The sequence below is a fragment of the Syngnathus leptorhynchus genome, chromosome 4, assembly GCF_054491065.1.
Source record: "Syngnathus leptorhynchus isolate UIUO chromosome 4, UIUO_Slep, whole genome shotgun sequence".
Taxonomy (NCBI): Eukaryota; Metazoa; Chordata; class Actinopteri; order Syngnathiformes; family Syngnathidae; genus Syngnathus; species Syngnathus leptorhynchus.
Window position 1 is genome coordinate 17085177 of NC_141198.1, and position 21214 is coordinate 17106390.

At 44.7% G+C, this 21214-nt stretch overlaps 3 protein-coding genes across 3 annotated transcripts in view; 2 read left to right on the top strand and 1 right to left on the bottom strand.

Annotated features, from left to right (window-relative positions):
* trpm3 (transient receptor potential cation channel, subfamily M, member 3) overlaps positions 1 to 5294 on the top strand; it is a 76806-nt gene extending 71512 nt beyond the window's left edge. The window contains exon 26 of the mRNA XM_085908975.1: positions 82 to 5294. Within this exon, the coding sequence (XP_085765101.1) occupies positions 82 to 1705 (1624 nt within the window). The 3' untranslated portion in view covers positions 1706 to 5294. The remainder of the gene's footprint in view (positions 1 to 81) is intronic.
* Positions 5295 to 7574: 2280 nt separating this feature from the next.
* On the top strand, positions 7575 to 11174 carry klf9 (Kruppel like factor 9). The gene is made up of 2 exons (XM_085910250.1): positions 7575 to 8278; positions 9307 to 11174. Exons 1-2 carry the CDS (start codon positions 7969 to 7971, stop codon positions 9585 to 9587), a joined length of 591 nt encoding a protein of 196 aa, XP_085766376.1. The 5' UTR covers positions 7575 to 7968; the 3' UTR covers positions 9588 to 11174.
* A 580-nt stretch (positions 11175 to 11754) lies between these two features.
* fam219ab (family with sequence similarity 219 member Ab) lies at positions 11755 to 15427 on the bottom strand. Its single transcript, XM_085910251.1, has 6 exons — positions 15149 to 15427; positions 14282 to 14381; positions 13343 to 13448; positions 13062 to 13142; positions 12935 to 12989; positions 11755 to 12801 (listed from the first exon to the last, which is right to left on the bottom strand). Exons 1-6 carry the CDS (start codon positions 15212 to 15214, stop codon positions 12643 to 12645), a joined length of 567 nt encoding a protein of 188 aa, XP_085766377.1. The 5' UTR covers positions 15215 to 15427; the 3' UTR covers positions 11755 to 12642.
* Positions 15428 to 21214: the final 5787 nt, after the last annotated feature.

Here is a 21214-nt window from a genome sequence, read left to right on the forward strand (position 1 = left end):
GATAAAAACAAGTTTTCGCGTTATCAACACGAGAGCGAGGATGTTATCAAGCCGATATTCTTTTATCATTTCTGTCGTCAGGGTGGAGAACATGGCCATGCGTCTCGAGGAAGTGAACGAGAGAGAGCACTTTATGAAGGCCTCGCTGCAGACCGTCGACATCCGCCTAGCGCAAATGGAGGAACTGATCGGGCGAATCGCCGTGGCCTTGGAGCGCGTGACGGGCGTGGAACGCGGGGAAGTCAACAAAGTTCGATCGAGGACCTCGTCTGACTGCACCGACTCGGCGTACATCCTCCGCCAAGGGGAGTGCGCGGACGCCGCCTACATTCTTCGCCAAAGTAGCTTCAACAGTACAGAGGGGAACTCGTACCGCCTGCAGGAGGCGCTGGAGTGCACCGCCGAGGGCTCCATGTCGCCTCCTTCTCCGACCGGCGGAGGGCCACGAACGAGAAGTCATTCGTTTTACGTGGGAGGCGGTCGCGGCGGGGAACGCCCCAGTGCCGCCGAACGAGCCGACAGCTTCTTCAAAGAGCGCTCGCTCAGTCTCCATCGAGCCAACAGCTCGCAGTCCGTGTCGTCGTCGGCCGCCGCCACCAAAGAGTCTAAGCCCCTCCCCCTGGCGACGCTGTCAGTCTCCCAGCAGCACCGTCCGTCATCGTGCATCGATATCTACGTCTCCACATCCGAGGAGGCGGAACCCGCCGAGGTTTTTCTGGAATCTCTGCGTGTGGTCCCGCCCCTCCAGAGAGAGGCGTCGCTGCAGTCCGACATTGCGGAGGCGGTGCTGCCGGGAGGCCGGGACTTGAGCAGCGCCACCACCAGCGGCTTGGGCGACAGGCACTCGGAGGCCGGCGCGGCCAGCAGCGGGACGGCAGGCGCCGTTTTTGACGACAGCGCGGCGGCCGATCTCTCCCTGTGCTCGGCCCACCTGTTACCGGACATCGGCCTCCCCGCTTGGGACGCCGACCCGTCGCCGCCCCCCTCAGCCGGGCCCCTGGAGCGCTCCAAGAGCAGCCGGCTCCTCTCCGCGGTGGGCACGTCCTTCCTGGAAGAGCCTACTTTGGTCAAGTCCCACAGCCTCATGTTCACGGCGAGGAGCTGCTACGGCGGACTGGGTGCGGGCGTCCAGGTCAAAGCCGCAGAGTACACCAGCATCACCGACTGCATCGACACCCGCTGCGTCTCCTCGCCGTACACCCCCATCGACCGCTCGCATTCCCCCGGGGGCTCCACCTCTTTCCCTTTTGATAAGCCCTCGGACATGGGTTCCTCTCACCCAGAGAGAGAGGCCGAGCTCAGTCAGACGGAGTCTGATCCGGAGGACCCCGAAGACCTCGTCCCGGCCCCGGACACCCCTCGTCCGGTGACCCTGGGCAGACCCGGCGGGGCCCCTCTCTGCCCACCCTTCTCCAGGCTGGAGCGAGCAAACAGCTGCTCTTCAGACGACTCCCATCCTTCGCTCACGCTGGCCCCTCCGCACAGGAAGAGCCTGTCGGTGAGTGAGAGGATGGAGAGGGGACCGGGTCTGGGGGCAGATAGGGGACCTGGGCCCGGGGGGCGGGGTCTGGCGGGAACCAGAAACCCCTTCCTCAGGAGCAAGTCCGGGGCACGGCCTGACGCGGCCAAGACAGACAGTCTCTCCATGAGGAAGCTGGCCGCTCCGTCAGCATTCCGCAGTTTCGATAGACAGAACTACACGTGACAAGACAACGCCTCGCGCGCGCACACACACATCGCACACACTCAAAGGAAGAAGGGAAAGCATGAAAAGCGGATCACCTTGCCCTTAGATTTCTACCTGGACCATATCTGCACCTGGAGAGTGTGAGCGGGTTCTTCTGTACACCTGTCGCTATAAATTGAGCTTAGCTTTTCACTTACTTCCATCTTGTAGCTAACTTAACTCTCAGTGGAAGCTGTGTTTGTGCTGTATGTCTTCCACCCGCTACCTTGACATCATCTTTTTGTCTCAGTCACGTCACAGAAACAAAACATCACAACCACAAAGGTGAGATAAGCGAGTACGACATTGACACAAAACGTAGCATCACGTTGCCTCAACAAATCATGCAGCGCGCGACATTGTTGTCATGGCAACCGCTAACTTGATCTCCATCCATGCGCTTATCCTGTTTAGGCCACTGGAAGATTACAAATGGGACATTTTGTGGGAATCAAGCCCACGTCAGCTCCACAAACCGCAACGCAGCCGGTGGCTCCTCGCCCAGCTTTCCAGAAAACTAGCTCCTTTCTGTCATTTCAAGCAGGCAAAAGCTTTATGACATGTCATGTGTCAAGTTACGCCTGTCAGCAATCTGCGCGCGCTGTGATCCGGCCAGTCAACACAAGAACGAATCGCCGAGTGATAAGACAGCAAAAAATTTTTTAAAAATGCTCATGCTACTATAGACTGATTTTGAAAGGCGGTGTGTAAAAGGAAGGGCGACATGACTCTACTCCATACGCTGACTCAGCTTCTTTTCACCTACAACCAAAATGGCATCTACCCAAAGAATGGTTGTTCTTGGTTTCATCTTTTCTCCCTGTCTCTTTCGCTTTCATTCAGCCGGACATATTTTAAAAATGTGCAATTCTCACTTGACGTTAGAACCCACGCGACAGTGCTTTACATCCTCTTTCCTGTAGATTTTTTTCATTTCATAGTCTGCAGTGGTTTTGAACTGGCCTTTACTATTTCCACCACCCCTGTTTACATTTACAAACAGTTCTGTGCAAAAGTTTTAGTCATGATAGCTTTCCTAAAATCTTCTAAAACACAATGATGGCCTAAGAATTTTGCACAGTGCTGTTCATAAGTGGGGTCAGACAATAGGAAGGTAAAAAAAAAGAAAATGTGGGCTTGTTACATCTGCCGCTTCTTTTTCTATCATGTTTTGCTGTGAGAGGAGAAATTAAAGGAGCAGTGTGTCGAATTTAGTGGCTAAAACATAACGGCTAACTGCGAGTGAATGATTGCAAAAAGGTTTGCGCAAAAGTGAGTCACACACACACACATGTGAAAGTGCCTTCCAAACACCGCTACATATCACTAAGCTTGCGTAGATGGAGGAGCAGAAGGACTTGATTGAGGGGAGGAATCTTTGAAGGTCTGCTGAAAATGGAAATTTGCGTAGCTCATAGTTGTGGTTGAATGCGATAGTAGCCCAAAGACGCAGTTTTTGGTTGGTTCTGAACCACTGCAGTAAGGTGGGCCCCATCTAAGAGGACTATCTGTAGATACAAAGGGCTCTTTTTAATGATATTAATTCTTCAAATGAGGACATAAGTATATATATATATTCACTTTAATTTTCCAGCCAGTAAGTCCCACGCACTTATGATATCCATAATTCTATCATATATTTTCTATCGTTATTTAATGTCTCAGTTCAATCGTTAAAAATTAAATGCCTGTTTGATTTCCGAATATAATATTTATAACTTCTTGATATTTTTATAATTATCGAAATGGATAAAAAGACAGATACATGCACTAAATGCTGATGTATTTATGAAAAAAAAGTATATTAGAACTATTTCAAATGGTTTTTATCATATGATGAAAAATGAAATCACACGGCAATGCCAAATTTTTTGGGTGCCTTTGGGGCATGGATGAAGTAGGTTGGAGTTCAGCCGCATAGTTCTTTTTTTTACTTTATATATATCCCCCACATCATAAAAATTAAAATATCCATTGGCATGTGGCCTCAGCACAGACATCTGCTTTAGCTCGTTAAATGTAGAAAACGGATGCTAGTTGGAATGTTTTGGCAGCAGCATTGCGTCTATTTGTTGCCAAAATGCATTCAAGACAACACCTTATGTTTTTGCATGAGGAGATAAATACGGACTCTGTTGAATAGTGTCACGCAATAACCTGTCTGTTGTCTCTGTAGCAAAACTACAACTCATGTCGACGACGCCCTCAGTAGATAACAGTGCCTGTGTTGTCTATTGAAGAAATGTGAATTTACCGTGGAACCTTTAACGTTCAACAGTCTGTTTTCCAATCTTCATTGAGCATATGTTTGATCTTTAGTTATCAAGAAAAAAAAGACAGAGCAAGTAAATCTTTGGCAACAATAAGCTACATATTGGATAGATCCAGTGTGCTAATGGTGAAATCCCAGCTCACTCATAAAGGCTACTAGCTATGCTAGCTATTCATGCATTATTTAAGTTTGTATCCTACCCTATACTGCCATCAATACCATCCTAAAATAATGACTATCGCTATTTCATGACACTAAAAATGGTTTGGTATGCTGTCATTGATTAAAATTGCATAATATGTTCCCAGATTGTCTTAGTAGCTAGCTGTTAGCGGCGAGCTACCTCGTCGTTTAACTTTGACCACATGTCGGCTACAAGCGTTTCAATTCAAGCCGAACCAGCAAAAGAGTTTCTTTAAAGGTTTCACTGTATTTGATTGAAAGGGAGAAGCGTGACGCAAAGTGCTCAGGGACCAACAACAATTCAGTGATGTAAGCGAGTAATAACTTTCAAGCACGATGGGACTAGATTGACACCAATAGAGGAGAAAAACACACTTTGAGCAGTAAATAAGGGTCTTTGGCAATCACATCAAAATGAATGTCGCCACTCGATAAAATCACATAGGTAATGTTTAAAACAACAATGGGGGAGTCGGAGGTCATTATATCCTGGAACAGAGGGCCGCCTTTAGCCCCTCAAAACGATTTTTAAAAAAAATTGCCAAAGAAGCTGAGCGGTGTTCTGCTGACATGCAGTTGAGGCCTCACTGGAGGCAGGCGTCGTATAGACTCGCTCAACTTTGAAAACAGATGTCCGGGTGGAGGTTACGCTACGTAGACTTGAACCCTTACAGCGACATAATGCTATAAATGTGAAATGCCTGTCGTGCGTCAATCGAACGATGGGCGGGTGTGTGTGTGTGTGCCTGCGTTGAGCTCTTAGCATACACACATTCTCAGTGTACAGTATTTTCTAAAGTATTTTCCTAAAACACCAGCCTGTGAAAATCCCGAGCATACGACGATAATCAGCACATTGAATTCCTTCCTCGTGATGCTCGAGTTAAGAGACGTCCTTTCCCCGCAATAACTTCCCAACTCGGTCTCACTTCATTTATTTAACCAAGTCCTTGAGATGCATGCAGTTCTTCCACTCAGAGTGTACAGAGATGACCAGTGAAGACAGAGAAAGAGATTATTCGATGAAAATCAAAGTAGATGCAAATACAAATTCTGTATTCTTAAATGTGAATAGGATCATGTCTGGCATGCGTTGGTAAATAAACAAATAGATTGACAAACCGATAAGCCATGTGCTCTGTGTTTGTATTGCGTGTGAGCGCCTGAATGTCGCTTAGATGCGTGGCGTACATTCGCAAGTCGCGCAACTGCAGAGGTCTGATACAACTCGAGTATTAAAAACACTCGCTGTCAGACGGCGAATCATTAAATAACATGACAAATGATGTTTCATATTCTGGTTGTACTTTTTAAAATGCAAATGTACATTTGCATTTTAAGAAGGAAATGGATAAATGAATACAATATTTTGATGTCATGTCCACGCTAAGTGAGCCAGATTGAATAATTGAGTGGGACCTATGCGGACCCACGGTCCATACTTTGGACATACCACTTTTTGTGTGTGTGTGTGCGACCTAGTGGCCCTTTGGAAAGGAACACAATGTCTCACACACACATTCCTCTTCATTGCAACATGTGCCGACAGTCAACAAGCAACGTTCTGATGACGCGCCGGTTTTCCTGACCCACATGTGTGCCTCATGCAATTCTGTGCCAAAAAAAGTAAACGGGAGACGGGCCTCCTCCTCTTCCCAGGAACTATTTTAGAGCCTTGAGGAAAAGGAGCGGCAGCAGCATGACCTAAGTTTCAAAGAGTAATTCCTAGAAGTGTGGGGCTGCTAGGAAAGGGGGCTGGGCTTTGGTTAGCCACTTTCTGAAAGGAGGGAGGCGTGTCCACCATTGAGATTGATCGAAAAGGCACGTGCAGTTACTGCCCTTCTTTCAGTTTTTCATTTGATTCTTTCAAGTATCACTGATACAAATAGTTACTGTAATTATGACGACTTGTGCCATATTTGTTGATAGGCTAGAGACAATTATGCTTAATGGCCACTTCCAATGTTTCTGGTGGCAACTACAGCAGCACAAATTTAACACTTTTCCCCATGGTACTTGAACGCATCCCAAAACGTCCATAATGTGTCTACACTTAAAGCTTCCATGGGGTTTTCTACGAATTTCCCCCCCACGAAAGAACCGCCCTCTTGACTCGTGCACTGTTGTGCAAGGCCTCCCCCCCTCCCCCACCCCTCTGCGGCTTGTGCCGCATATCATACGAGACCTTGAATGTATGTTTTGCCTGTCAAACAAAAGCAGGTTGCCCCGCACACGTGTTAACATTTTCCAGGGCGCACCGAAGCAATTACGATATTCCTACACCCCTAAAATGCCGCTTCGCTTCAGATAGTCTGCTCTTTAGAGCGCCTCGTTGTCTCGCTGTAGCTTTTCGCAGATCAAACATGTAGAAAATGTGTAGACATAAAAAAAGCTTTATGAAGTAGCGTCCATTTCTTCCAGATTGTAGTGGCGGTGTGTCAAATTTACAAGACGTTTACTTTCACGACACAGAGACTGTAAACAATTAAGCTCTTATATGATTTTTCATTGGATTGCACACGTGCACCTAAGGTTTTGGCCGGTGGTGGTGAGCGCACACATGCCCAGCAAACATTGCATGTATGTGCCATTACGTTCACATTTCTCCCAAAATGCAACACACGAATGGGTGAGTGCCCCTCATTTGAAATGGAAAGACATCCTGAGCCAGCATCCTGACCACAGCCAGCAGATATTGATCTCGATTCTGATTTCTTGGTCTATATTCTTGTATTAGCAGATGGAATGTTACAAATTGGCACAGGAGAAGCAACTCGAGACTGGGCAAAGTTCTTCCAGGCATGTTAAGTCACGTCGTGTTGGACATCTAATTTAAGAAGAGCTCATCACAACAGCTGTCTTGGATTACTTTTGAAAAATCAAAACATGTTTCCTGACACACATTTACAAGTCACACGTTGTATTTTTTTTCATTGCATCTGCTTTGCATGAAACAGGCCTCAGGTTATTGATGTGCTGATGATGCATTCAGGTGTCTTCTCAAACGTACACATTAGAAGAATTGTAGCATTGACTTTTGTAGCAGCCGGTCACACACCATTAAAATGCCAGTGAACACATCATCCAGACATCACTAGAATATTAGTTAATACATCATGATACTTCATAGGATTTTATTTTGAATTTAATTTATATGAATCGTTACATGTATTATTCCCAACATAATTTGTTTGCAATAGTTATACAGTAAATATTTTTAGTGCATATGTTTGATTATACATCTGCTTTGGATTGAAGTTACAATTTCCCAGTCAATAGTCGTCCGCGAACGCAACACCTTTCAAACCCGGTCCCGTTTCCGCCAAAGTCGCCCTCTAATTGGCTCAAACGTGCCGGTGCTGGCTTCCGCGAATCGGAAATTTCTTAAAACAACCAGTCACGTTTCCCGTGGGCCAATGGGCGTCCGGTTCCGCGATGACGCCGCGGGATTCCGCGAAATTGTTTCTCGGGACTGCAAGGACACTCAGCAGCAGGCAAGCAAGAGAAAACAAGTTGACGCGTACGCGTGTGTGTGCAGGACGTTCCATTAGATGCCGTGGAAGCTGCCTGAACCAAAACAAGTTGCGCTTCTGTCGACTGAGAATATTATTTTTTATTTTTATTTTAAACGGCCCACTCATTGCGGGACAGTCACATTGTCGCCGGCACGTGTGTGGAGGATCAACCACACCACCTCCTTCCTCTTCACCGAGTGGACATTGGTTTTTTTTTCTTTTCTTTTTTGCAACAACAAATCATCTCCACCAGTGCAAACCTTCCAGCGATCATGTCCGAGATTTCTGCGGACTCCGTCCTCGCGCGACCACCACCTCCTCCTCCTGTCCGAATGGACAACGCGCTCAAAGATAACCAAGAGAACCGAACTTTACTCATGGTGGCGATGATTCTGTTGGATTTAAACAAATGTCGGCCTGACGCCGTGCAGAAGGACGACAAGGAGAAGCCGCTCGAGAGCAAGAGGAGGGCGGAGAAGCCCCAAGAGTCCTCCGAGAAGAGACACCGCTGCCCCTTTAGCGGCTGTGGCAAAATGTACGGAAAGTCGTCTCACCTTAAAGCCCACTTGAGGGTGCATACCGGTACGTAAGTCTCACCTGGCCGGTTCTCTTATGTTTTTTTCTTTTTAAACGATCCGCCCTGTTATCAGTAATTCTATTGTTGACGTCACTGTTCAAATAGGTATACGATGCCACGTTGTGACGTCACCGTGTCACGATATAAAGCTTCGTGAGAACATGTCGTGACATTAGGCGTGGATCGTGCGATAACGATAACTAACAATAGCAAGCATCGTGCTCAGCCAGTTCCATCCTTTGACTCTTGCGGGGGTGGACAAGATGGATTTTTGAGGGGGAAAAAGAAATTTAACAAACCCTGTACTTGTTTGGGGCGGAGGCCCCCTTATTAGCTGATGCCTGGGATTTCCGACACGTTGTCGTTGCACATGTTATTGATTTTGCGCCAGTGCCAGCCGTCTCTCGTGGCCCACTTGAGCCGCCCACATGATGATAAACAAACCAGAGTGTGAAAATCAAATCATCGTCCTTCTTTTCAAAAGTTGATTGTGATAAAAACGATGACCCCGCCGCTCCCTGGCCCAATCGAGCTTCTACTTCCGCATACGTCACGCTCCCCGCCCTTTCGCGTGGTTGTAAACAAGAGAAAACACGTGGTCCGGTGGCGCACGTGGCGGGGGGAGGAGACTGTGGTTTTGGTGCTTTCGCAAAAAATCGCTCATTGCTGTTATCATGACTCACTTGTTCTAAAATGAACGTGTTCTGATTCTGTTCTTAGAAAACACGCGCTCGCTCACAAACACAACACCATATGTTTGCGCACGCAGACAGATCAAACTGTTTGTACTTTGCTTGCATGAGAATTGCTTCATCGTTTAGTTTTTTTTGTGGCACTCTGAAGAACCACTAAGAACAAATCATTTTCAAATGTATATTAAATCAAGTATGATTTCTAAAAAAAACAAATATCAGGAATAAAAATGTTAGATACAGCTTACCGGTAAGTGGTATTTTGTTTACTTTTGAACAGCAACACAAAAAAAAAAAAGGAGTCACGTTTTACTCGATCTAAAAAGCGTGTTCTTCCTCAGGCGAGCGTCCGTTCGAGTGCACCTGGCCAGCCTGCGGCAAGAAATTCTCCCGCTCGGACGAGCTGACCCGCCACTACCGCACTCACACGGGCGAGAAGCGCTTCACCTGTCCGCTCTGCGACAAGTGCTTCATGAGGAGCGACCACCTGACTAAGCACGCCCGCCGCCACGCCGGTTTCCATCCCAGCATGCTGCTGGGCGCCGGCGCCGCCAAGAGACGCCGCAGCTCCGTCTCCGTGTCATCGTCAGACTCCGGAGACCAAAGCCCTCAGGGGGTATGAAATGGAGCCCCACAGGACACTTGTGTGCCGCCCCACTACCACAAAGGTCGCTTCCATTCTATACCAACGTTTCTACAAAATTCTCTCGTCAGGTTGACTTAGTGTGTTTATTTTTCAACGAGTAATCTAACATCAAGCAGTGCGATGGAATCGTGCTTATCCATCTTCTGAGGTTCTGGCTTTGAATCTTGTGTGGGGGTTAGCATAGCTCGTATCCCACATTCCAAAAAGCCGCATTCAATTCCCTAAACTGTCTCTGTGCCCCCGCTAACGGCCACTGACTTGTTTACGGTGCGCCTCACCGGTCGCCCAAAATTGTGTCGCTCGATAGAAAATGGTCTGAGTGACGCTGGACATGAGTCAGCTTCATGTCATTACAGAAAGGGAATAAATAGTGTGTGTATACACACACACAGGTTTGAGCATTAAATATAATGCCTATATACAATAGCACAGTATTACCATGTACATAGAGGGGAGATGGACTATTTAGCCTTTAGTTATTCGAGAGAAACGAGATAATTATCATATAGGTCCGAAGGTCACGGCAAATGCAAAGTTTCTTAGCGATTCCAAGCAAACAGGTCTTCTTCACTTAAGGACTGTGCCTTCCCCCACCTCGCCACTATCGAAAGGAATACTTGGTCATCATTTTTTTTCACACTGGTGTTCAGCAACGTTGTCTGAGCAACAGTACCAGCCAGCACACTTTGGCTTTGTTTGTCCACGTTGGATTTTGTCAGGGATGTTTTCATGAACATTTTGCGTCTCCTAGTGGTGATGTTGAAGCACAACATGTCACCTTCTTTTCTGTCTGGGACGAAAATTCCTTTGGTCCGGACCAAAAGCGGACTTTTTTTTCATTTGGTGCTGCATTCTTGCTCTGACTATTAGATCTTCCAAATAATTTTGCAAGAGAATCTAATCCAATCCAGGTTTTGCAACGCTAGATCCTTTTGGAATCGTACCACAAAGACCACAGTCCGTTTTTTTTGCTTTTTCTTTGGTCCGCATCAAAGTTCGTTTGTGTGTAGTCATAAATGCATCACAAAGATCCGGAACATCTTGGGAAGCAAATGAGTGGTGCGCCAAACTATTTTGATATCGGAATACCAGCGATACCAATACTTTACAATTATTAAATTAGCTGCATCAAATTTCCAATTTTGTTTATGTGACTTTGCCTTTTGATTTGATCTGTTATCTAATATCAATAATTGGGATTGATCCGCCCACCACTAAAATGAACCCAGGTGCGTTATTATTGAGCCAAATGATGCAATTGTGAATACACCCTTTAATTGAGTTCAGAAATCAATTCCATCATGTAGCATATGTCTTATTTGTTCGGTACGCTGTTTTTGTCGTACTGGTTTTATGTTTTTAATGATGATGCCAATGCCATTTTTTGAGAATTTTTTTCTGTTCTAACGACATCTGTAATTCAGTGTTGGTGCCTTTCGGGTTGAAGCCATCATGATGCTATTGTACTGTACTGAGGGTGACTGCAGACTATGTAAATGCTTTAGACATAGCATTGTAATAATTAAGCCTCAGATTTAACATTAAAAAGAATGTTCTTCCTAATCCTGTCCTACTTCTCCATATACACACACGCACATGATTAGCTGTTTTTATTTCGTGTTCTCATACACCACACATAATAATAATGTTAAATAGCATCATGGAAATATTTTTGAAACTGAAATGATTCATTATAAAAAGGAAAACAATTGACACGGTCGACTGAAGGTTAAAAACAAAATCAAATGACAGATTGCTCATTAAAATCAACTAACAACATGGCAACATCATGGCAATAAATAATACACAATTATAGTTAGCTTGTTGGTACTTAAGGCAACTCTAACTGCAAATAATCCGTTTCTTTAAGGGAGCTAGGTCAGTAACTGAAGCTGAAAGACCCACAATTTCCCGCCGACTATTCACATTGGCATGAAAGTTATGTATAGTACATGCATGCGCGCGTGTGTGTGTGTGTGTGTAGTACGTGCGTGCGTGCGCAAAGACAAAAGTCAAATCCTTTCTGTGTCTGACGATGGACACTATAAAATGTACAAACGTTTAAAGGTGGAGAAGACATGAAATACTTTGTCCTTTGGCTTCACGCCTGTAGACGGCAATCTCCCTTTTTTATATATATATATATATATATATATATATATACCTTTTTAATACTAACGGGGAAACCGTGTGGCTGCTGTGCAAGAAAAAGGCCTACAAAGGTGAAAAGAAATTTCAAAGAATACCACATGCTGGGAAGGGCAGGAATGAAATGTGCAAATGGTCCTTCCTAACTTCCCTTTTCGTTAGTTTTAGGGTGAAGGTCAAAGCCAGGAGGACAGAAAAGTTGGGGGGGGGGGGGGCTACAGTACTCATTTGCCTCTTCAACACAAACCGATTAAACCCATGGCAACAGTAGTTCAAATTGTAAGTTAAGCGGAGCAGCTGAGTCAGCAATATCATCATTTAAGATTATGTTGAGGAGAAGTGCATGTCCTACCATAGGAGGAAAACACCAGCACTAGCACAAAAAAAAAAAAGCATCTTCAGCTTTGGGGTGGCAAAACAGGCGCTACAATCTTTACGGCTCAACTACAAAATGTCATATTTTTTTTTAATAATATTCCATTATAATTATAATTCATGTGTATCTGTGGCCAAAAAGTGAAGCGTGGAGAGTCTCTGACACAGACATTTAGTCAATAAATGAGGCTATTATTGGCAACAACCTCTCAGCGAATTAAATTCACCCATCAAGAAGATGGATGGATGGATGGATTGATGTATGGATAACGGAAGTACATTTTAGGTTCAACCTTAAGTTTCACCCCGAATCTCAATCTTGCCAACTCTTTGTGAATATCAGACTATGTTCAACTTTTTCCCTCCCACTGTTTTAACCCAAACATTTCATGAATTAATAAATTGCTCATTCCTATTCTAGCACATTTCAGATGGTCATCTATTTCCTAACAATGCCGTCACTCACGACAGCAAAAAAAAAAAAATGAACATTTAAGAGGGGGAGGGGTTACTGGATGTGACAGGTGGTGGAGGGGCTTGCCTGGCAGCAAATGCAGGTCGGGTTCACCGATTTAGGTGGGATCAGATCCAGGTCCTCGTCATCCGGTATCTCATCCAAGCGGTAACCGTCCTTCAGCAGCTGGATGTTGAGATCTTGGTTGATTTGCTACAAGAGACGCAAGTCATGTGTGATTTTTGCAAATGAAAAAAAAATCTTGCCATGTAGAAACTCTCTTCATATCATGAAATATTTGTTGTAGACGTTACATTGCACGCCGACGACGTCTATTTGAACTCACCTCAGCGGAGGAGTATCCGGAAGATGAGTATCTCGACATGTCAAAGTCGTCGTCACTGAAAAAGAAGCATCGTTCGTCCTTGAGCCGCGGCCGCCGTTTAAAACCCGGACAGACGGACGGATCTCACCTGTCTGTGTCCAACGCAACCAAGGGCTTCTCATCCGGACTCTGGTCTAACGAGGAGTAGCCTTTATTGGGCACGACCAACCTGTTTGCGAGAAGCGGAGATAAGAAGGAAGCGTGCTGGTCTGGATGGAATATCAGACATAGGGAAAAATGCAGACGTCTCGGAAAGCCTCAATCGATGAAACGCTTCCTCCTAAGAGCCCATGTGACCGGGCCGCATAATGGATGACGGATAGCATCTCAAGGAAACACCACTCGAACTTCACCGATTGTTCTGCTCACCGGGTTCTGGCCATGACGTTGTTCTTCTTGGGCTGGTTGTTGACCGGACTGCCCACGACGTTGCCGTTCTTCAACGAACCCTTCCTGGCTAGCTCTCTCTGTTTTTCTGCTCGACACACACAAAGAAACACACGCACGCAAACACACAACATTGGCTTCAATAAAGCTCTTCCAACTCATGAAGGTCACTGTGCTTGGCTTCCTTGTCACACAACATGGAGCATTGTTTTTTTTTTCCGTTTTTACAGATTTGGAATGTTTCTCCGATGCCCTTGTGTAACGAGTCACGAGCTGAATAAGATGAACGTAATTAAAGCCGGCGCTCATCAGGAAGTGTGATGATGAGAAAAGGGAATTGGGTTTTATCTTGCTACTTTGTGATGATTGTAAAAGCAAATTGTCATTTTCACCATCAGCGGAATCGAAGCAGCGAGAGCTTGGGAAGCAAGTGAAGGCTTGTCTTTTCTTTTATTTTTCTACTGTTCTCATCTATTCACTGAAGTAAAAATATATTCAAAATGTGACATTTTCCAATTTCAGATTCTCATTTATTGGCTCTTGCCAGCTAGCATCTTGTCATGTTCCTCACCAAACTTGATGCAATTGGGAAGAAAAAGTGACGTGGCACTTTTTGAATGGCTTCATTTCAAAGGTCACGGAATAATGGAGAACATTGGCTGATGGTTGTGACATTTGGATGAGACAGAGTACGATTAAACGTGACACTGGCCGTACTTCTCGCTTCATCTTGGCGATGCTGCACCATGAAAGACAACCGTTTAAAAAAGATTGACAGCTAATACGTTGGACTTCATCCAAGCTCTGAATTGACCCCGTCCATGCATCTCCACATCATTGGATTACAATGGAGGGGCCAAAGGTAGAACAAAAACAGGACATGTCACAGAAGCATTAAGACCAGATACTATCAATGCTCACCTATTTTCATCTGGAGGGGGGAGGGCTTATAGTTGAGGGTGGCGGGTTCGCCCTCTCTGGGGTCCGAATCAGCCTCCGAGGCCGTGGAGGAGGCTGGATCCTGGCAACGTGAGAATAAAAAGAAAGGAGTCAATAACGGCGTGTCTCCATGAAATGTTACTTTTGGGGTCAGTTAGGGATTGGAAAACGAATTGAGTTCATTCGAGTAGGGCCAGGTTTTCAAAGTAGGGTCGGAGGTTTTCAAAGTAGGGTTTCAATGTAGGGTACTGAGGTCAGCATTTCAAAGGAGGGTCAGTGCTTCAAACTAGGGGTTTAAAGTATGGTTAGGGTTTCAATGAATTCAAAGCGAGAGTACACCGATTTTTTTTTTTTCGTCATAAACTCACAGGACACGCAAGTTATCAGCGACTCCCGGCAGTGAACAGACATGAGTCATGACGTACAAGGCGCCTAAAGAACATGGTGTGAAGTGCAATAACAGCTCCACTTCCAAACCAAATTGTGCTCCGAATCATCAACGCCATCACAGGCTGGATGGAGCAAGTTGCTGCGTGGATGGATGCTGCTGCTGCTGCTGCGAGAGGATGAAGATGACGTGGACGTGACGGTTGCGGCTCGCAACACAACACGTTAGATAGAGAAAGCCACCATGACATTTGACATAAACCACTCCTTAGTTTCATATTGTGACCAAAAAAAAAAAAACCATCGTCAGCTCATTTACCGATCGCATCGCGTGTACGCACAGCAAGGCCACGCGCCTTTAGCGATGAGATGATCAATCTCTCTCTTTTTTTGTTTGTTTGTTTTGGATTTAAATCTGGAGAAAAGACAAATGCAAACAACATGCTAATTGTGGTGTCGTACCAGCGGCTGCATCTCCGCTTCTTGCACGACGTTGGGCACTTGGAATCTGTCAATTTCCTCCATCATGTCGCCTCCTTTTCGCCCAAGACGACGACGACGACGCAGCCCACGAGCAGATCGCTTTTGGAATGTGATGCCCGTGGGGATCCGATCAAACGAGAAATAATACTAAACCCACGGAAGCGCGCTTCATCCCAGCCGGTACTAATGTCGACAGTTGTGACCGCTGGGCCGCCACCCACTTCCGGATAGGGTGGACCAACCTGAGGCTCGAGGACACAACAGAGGCCCTCCACTCACTTTAACAATTTGTCATTTATTACCAACAAAAATGCATCGTAATTGATATATTTTTTTCAAATTGTTCGTGTGATTTGTGAAACTAGCAAAAGCTTAAATCATCAACATATAATCATAAAAAAATAATAACAATACAGTAGCTCCAATGCTTCATGGATTAAAATATGACCAATCCTTGCCTGTTGCTATGTTTTGCAATGTTGATAAAAGTCTGTTTTATTTTAATTTTTATCCAAAAACATATAGAGAACGCTCTCGAGAGTCACACGCTTAGACAAAGAAGCCTTGCAAAAATCTCATGGGATAAATCATGGTGTGTCTTTCTGACAGATGAGTTCCCAAAAGCACTTTATTTTAAACATTCTAATCAAAGCTACTGGCTTGGGCTCATCTCAGCGCCACACGATTGATTGGCCATCAGTCACGTCGTGCTCACCATAAGTCAACTGGGAGTGATTCCAGTGAGATAGAAATCTGATGGATGAATGGAGACCAAAACTTGTTAGCTTGCACGGTTGACCGGCAGAGGACGGCAGCATCTTGTTCTGTGCGTCTCAGCAGTCCAGTCAGGAAATTCATAACCATCAGACGGCGATATGTAGTTCACACGTGAGCCAACAGGAGGCAGTCTCGTTCAACAATTCTGCCACCATTGTTGAGAAGCGTTTGGAGAAGTATATACTCACATTCTGTGATGAATAATTGCTATAAATAAGCAAAAAATAAATAAATGTTAATCGTATGTCTCCTTTAAAACAGTTCCAGCCATATGTAGGATCAACAAAATTAATTTGAATAACATCTCCGCATGAGCTGTTGTTAAAAAGACTTTAATGACCTTCTTTGTTGAATCAGTGCTGGCAACTCTGTGGGGGCCCAGGTTTTAAAATCTGATTAAAAGTGATTAGTTTCTTATTCATTATTCATAATACGGAAAAAGCAACATAGCACACACCCACAATTTGCATGTCTTTGTGTCAGTATAAACATTGAACAATGCATTTCCAACATTCAGCTCCAGGGTGTGAGTGCGCACATGCGTGACCAAAAAGACAGATTCATTTTTTTTTTATCTCTATTGTGATGATGTAGGTTACGCAAACCCCTCCAGCGATCCAGATGGAGCTGCAGATTACTGACCCTATGGCCAATGTTTATTAGTAATCTCTACATGCTATTTCTCCCGCTCATTACGTAACGTCGTGGTGAGTTCACTGACTCTTTTTCATCTCAGCTCACATCGGGACAAGCCGACAGAAATTATCCCGTGTGGGCCGGGCGGCTCTTGAGATGTAAGGAAGTGGTGACTAATGGCGAGGGCCTAATCTCGAGTCGCCATAAACATCGTCCGGACCGCATAGCTCTCTCCCAAGGTGGAGCGATTACAGTGCACTGGAGCACGGGAAGAGATGAATGTTCATTTATAATTTTCCTCCATTTGGTGCTGCACCGGAGTGAATCATAAACTATTTCTTTTTCTAGCTGTGAATCAATAAGCATTTATCAAGATGGTTCACGTATCGCACTGAGTCGGAACGCGCTGACCTTCACAACCACGCGGGCCACTTTGAAGCAGATCAGTAAGCTCCTTTGCAAAGTTCTGGCCACGGTCCAGTTACAAGGCAGTGCTGGAGGCCAAAGAGAGGGCAAGGAGTCAGCGGGGACAGGATGTGGATCTGCTGCACGATGCAAAAACGCCGTAAAAATGTTAGCCTTTGCAAAGAAAATAAGACTCAAGGTCCAAGAGCGGTAACATGGGTCCAGTTAATAATTTGCAAAATCTCAAACACTAAAAAACAGTCACATAGACAGAAACATTTTGGCACCACAGCAAGTTAGCATCTGTGTAAGCTCGCAAACATAGCTGCTAAAGATTTGTATTCCAGACAGGAAATACCTCATCTCCTCCAGATGATGTCATGACATCTGCCATAATAAGCATCCAAAAGGAGTATTGCTCGAAAATTAGTTATCAGAATTGAGCCATTCATTTATTATTAACAAAATGTGAAAACAACTGGCTTTCTTTGAAATACTTTATTTCAGCCTAATGGGGAAAAAAAATAGCTCCTCATAAATCTTTTAGCATGTCCGCCATGTTGATGGAATGTACTGCGGCCGTTTTTTTTATGGAGTCTATTACAATGAATATCGCCGAGTTACATATAATTCCCAAACTGATTTCTCGTGAAGACATCATTTAACGAGTGTCGGTTATAAATGAATATGACATCTTGTCCTGATGAATGCGCGATTAAAAAAAAAGAAGTACTGCTTTGCTCCGTCTATTATTGCCAGTACACTGAATAAACGGCAGCAATCAAAGTAAGGCACATTAAGACAAAGTCATATTTGCTCCCACAATTTATCACATAGGACTTTTAAGCAAAGGCTGAACTCCTGTCTATAAAAAAAAAAAGAAAGAAAAAGGCTTTCACCCTCGTGTGATTTCTCTGTCTACATCACGTAGTGCACTTTTTTCCCTTCTCGCCAAATCCACCGCTCAAGTTGGTGGTATTCCTCTGGAGATGAGCGCAGCCGCAGAGCAAATAGACTGACAGATGGACAGTCCCAGAGACGCACCGCAGGGATAAGAGGATTGGCCGGCCGGCTTGGTCTTGCTTTGAGTCTGCAGCACACCAAGCTGCAGCACGGTGATAGCCACGAAATATTTCAAGACAAAAAGAGGAGCTCCTTTTAGGTTCGCTTTGTCACCATCAGGCCGCTAGAAGATACTTGTGCTCAGACTTGTGCTGCGTCTTCGCCGGTTCGGACGTGTTTGCCGGTTTGGATGGCACCTGGCAGGCCTTGTACAGGACGACGAAGAGGATGAGGATGAGGACGCCCACCGCCGAGTTGCAAACGATGGCGGCGATGGCCCACGCCGACAGCCCCATCCTAACTTCGTGCTCCATAGCCAGAAGGGGGAGAGAGAAGAGCTCAGTGGAGGCTTCCACAAAATTCACTTCCTATGCCACATGGAGAGCCTGAAAGAAAAAGACAATGCCTTTCATTTCCAGGCCCGTGCACACACACACACACAAGCACCCACAAATACGCAAATGCGTCTGGCCGGGGTTGGCCTGTCACGTGGATCTGCTGAGTCCACAAGAAAGATGAGCTGGGTAAAGACTACTTTGTCTCAGCCAAGTTTGTCACATGGCCAATGTGCTCGTATCCCTACAGACACTCAACTCCAATCCATTTGTGCGTGGAAGAAGTAACACGAGAACATCTTTTGTGACAGCTCCATTGCATAAAAATGATTTACAATGGGGTGGAAACTTTCTCAGGGTATGTTTTCACCACAGGGACCGGCAAATAAGGCGCTTGCTTGTTTTCTTGTTGAAACTGACCCATATATAATGGATGGATAGATATTCAAACAATAAATTAAAAAAAATAAAACAATACATTTCCAATATTCTAATATTAAGTACCCCTCCAGCCCTGTAATTAAGAGCTGTCATTAAATGTCATTATTATTATTATTTAATGTACTGTTTTGTTTTTTTTAATGAAAACTTTCCAATAAGTGCATTTAAAAGTGATTTAAAGTGCATAAATCAGTCATCTGCAAACATGTAGATTATTCCACACGCATGCTCTCTGAGGCTTCGGTCAATATAAATAGCAACGGTCCAGCTGTTACGCAATAACTCCCCAAGCAAGCCTTTGGTCCGAAAAGTGTCAATGCACTGTGAGGAGTTCTCAATGTTCCACTTTAATGAAGCGGCTTTTGTACGTATGCCCACATAGGCCAATAATTGAATGTAAATGAATGCAAACATTAGCAGCGACCGAGAATGCCCTCTTTGTACAAATGCGCGCAGAGCATGCTAATCAGGTGAACGTTTGCATAATGCATCTCCATCGCACAGCGAGACAACTTCCTCTCATGTGACAAAGTACCTGCATGCATGCAAGTCAGATGCAGAAGTTACACTTGCTTTATTCAAATATTACTTTGCCAGCAGGGAGGGGAAAAAAAAAACTCACACTGTTTTTCGTGGTCGAACTGGATGAACGAGTTGTCATTCAGAAGTGTGCTACAAAAGCTGGAGTTGGATTTGTTTTGACAAAACTATGGCAATTAAAACAAACATTTGTCAGTTGGTTGTTCTGTTATTTGGATGTCTACATTGAACGAGGATCTGGAAAAAAACACGTTTGTCTCGCTAGACGTAGCTACCGTAAATGTTTGAAAATAACACGCATCCAAAAAAACCATCCTTGACAATAAAAGGTTTCTTAACACTACTATACAGGTGAAGAGAACACAAAGTCTCTTGTGAGAAAATATAATTCAAAAGACATGCTTACTTTTTTGCATCCCAAAATATTTCTTCAACTTGCCTTTTAGTTTGTTATCCTCCTTCTCTCCTGCAAAGCACGTACTAGCTCATAAATAGTCAGCAAGCAGTCCATAATACAAGGAACCCTACAGGAAAGTGAGAAAGTCTTGGGGGGGGGGGGGTAAAAGTAGGTCACCAAGTGAGCCCGGGGCCCAAGTCGGTGCACGCTTGATGAACCAGCGCGCCTACCTGCCTGCCTGCCTGCCTGCCTGCCTGCCGGCCGGCGGTCATCCCCGGAGGAGTCCCGGTCGCTTCGCAGTAAATGTTGACAGGCTGCAGGGCGGCGGGTAGAGATCGCCTTGTGTGTGGGGATGTGCATGAGTGGACGGTCCCTCCCCCACGACACACACACTCCCTCCCCACTGATCTGTTAATAGAAAGACACTCTTGGAACATCCCATCAAGTGCTTCACTCCTCAGAAAGTTCACAAAGGTGAAATGCAAGATGCCGAATTATCAATAATCTTCTTTAATCCGAAATGCAAGACGCCGAATTATCAATAATCTTCTTTAATCCGTTTTTTTTTAAATGAATAGCTGTGCTCAACAAAAAAAAGGGACTTTTTGGTCTTGTTTTAACAGCACTACTTATACTGAATTTTTAGTTTTTCTAGCTTGAGCAGTTTGACTGGGAAATATATTTCAAGCATTTTTTTTTTGTGTGGTTTAATAGTTTCACAGCACTAAAAAAAAAAAAAAATCAATATCAAATGACACGCCATTCTATCTATTCTACATGGAAGATCACTTGTCCCTTATTTAAGCCCTTTCAGACAAGTTGCCACCCCCTTTTTCTGGTTACTATGGAGCACAACAGCATGGTTCCCTGTCCTCATTTTGCACTGTGTGTGTGTGTGTGTGTGTGTGTGTGTGTGTGTGTTTGTGTTCGAGATCAACCAGGCAGACAAAAGCATTCTTTCGAGGCCACCAACCGCCAAGAAATTCAGCCGAAAAGTGAGAAAGCTCAGCCTGAAGAACTGGAGCAACTCTTTCAAATATCTGCAAATAATTCATTTCATATTTTGAAAACTAAATAAATGTCAGGATTTCAATTCAAGCATATTTAACATCTAGCATGCACACACACAGACACAGACACACACACATACTAATTAATTCTCCTATCTTGCTCTTTCAACCTCTCGTGCCCTGGTCGTCAATTTCCCTGTCAAATTGGTGCTGCAAATGTGACCAATTGAATGTGCTAGGCAGAAGACTATTTCATTTTCTCATCAATATGATTATTTCAGACCATGACTCTCTCACACACGGCACGCTCATTACAGTGAGGCATATAAACCAGAGAAGTGTTAATCTCAGCTTTGGCATTGTCACCCTCCTCATTTTTTTTTTCTTATCACAAGAATATGAGGTCGGATTCCCCGGCTGAGCATTATGGTTTTCATAAAGA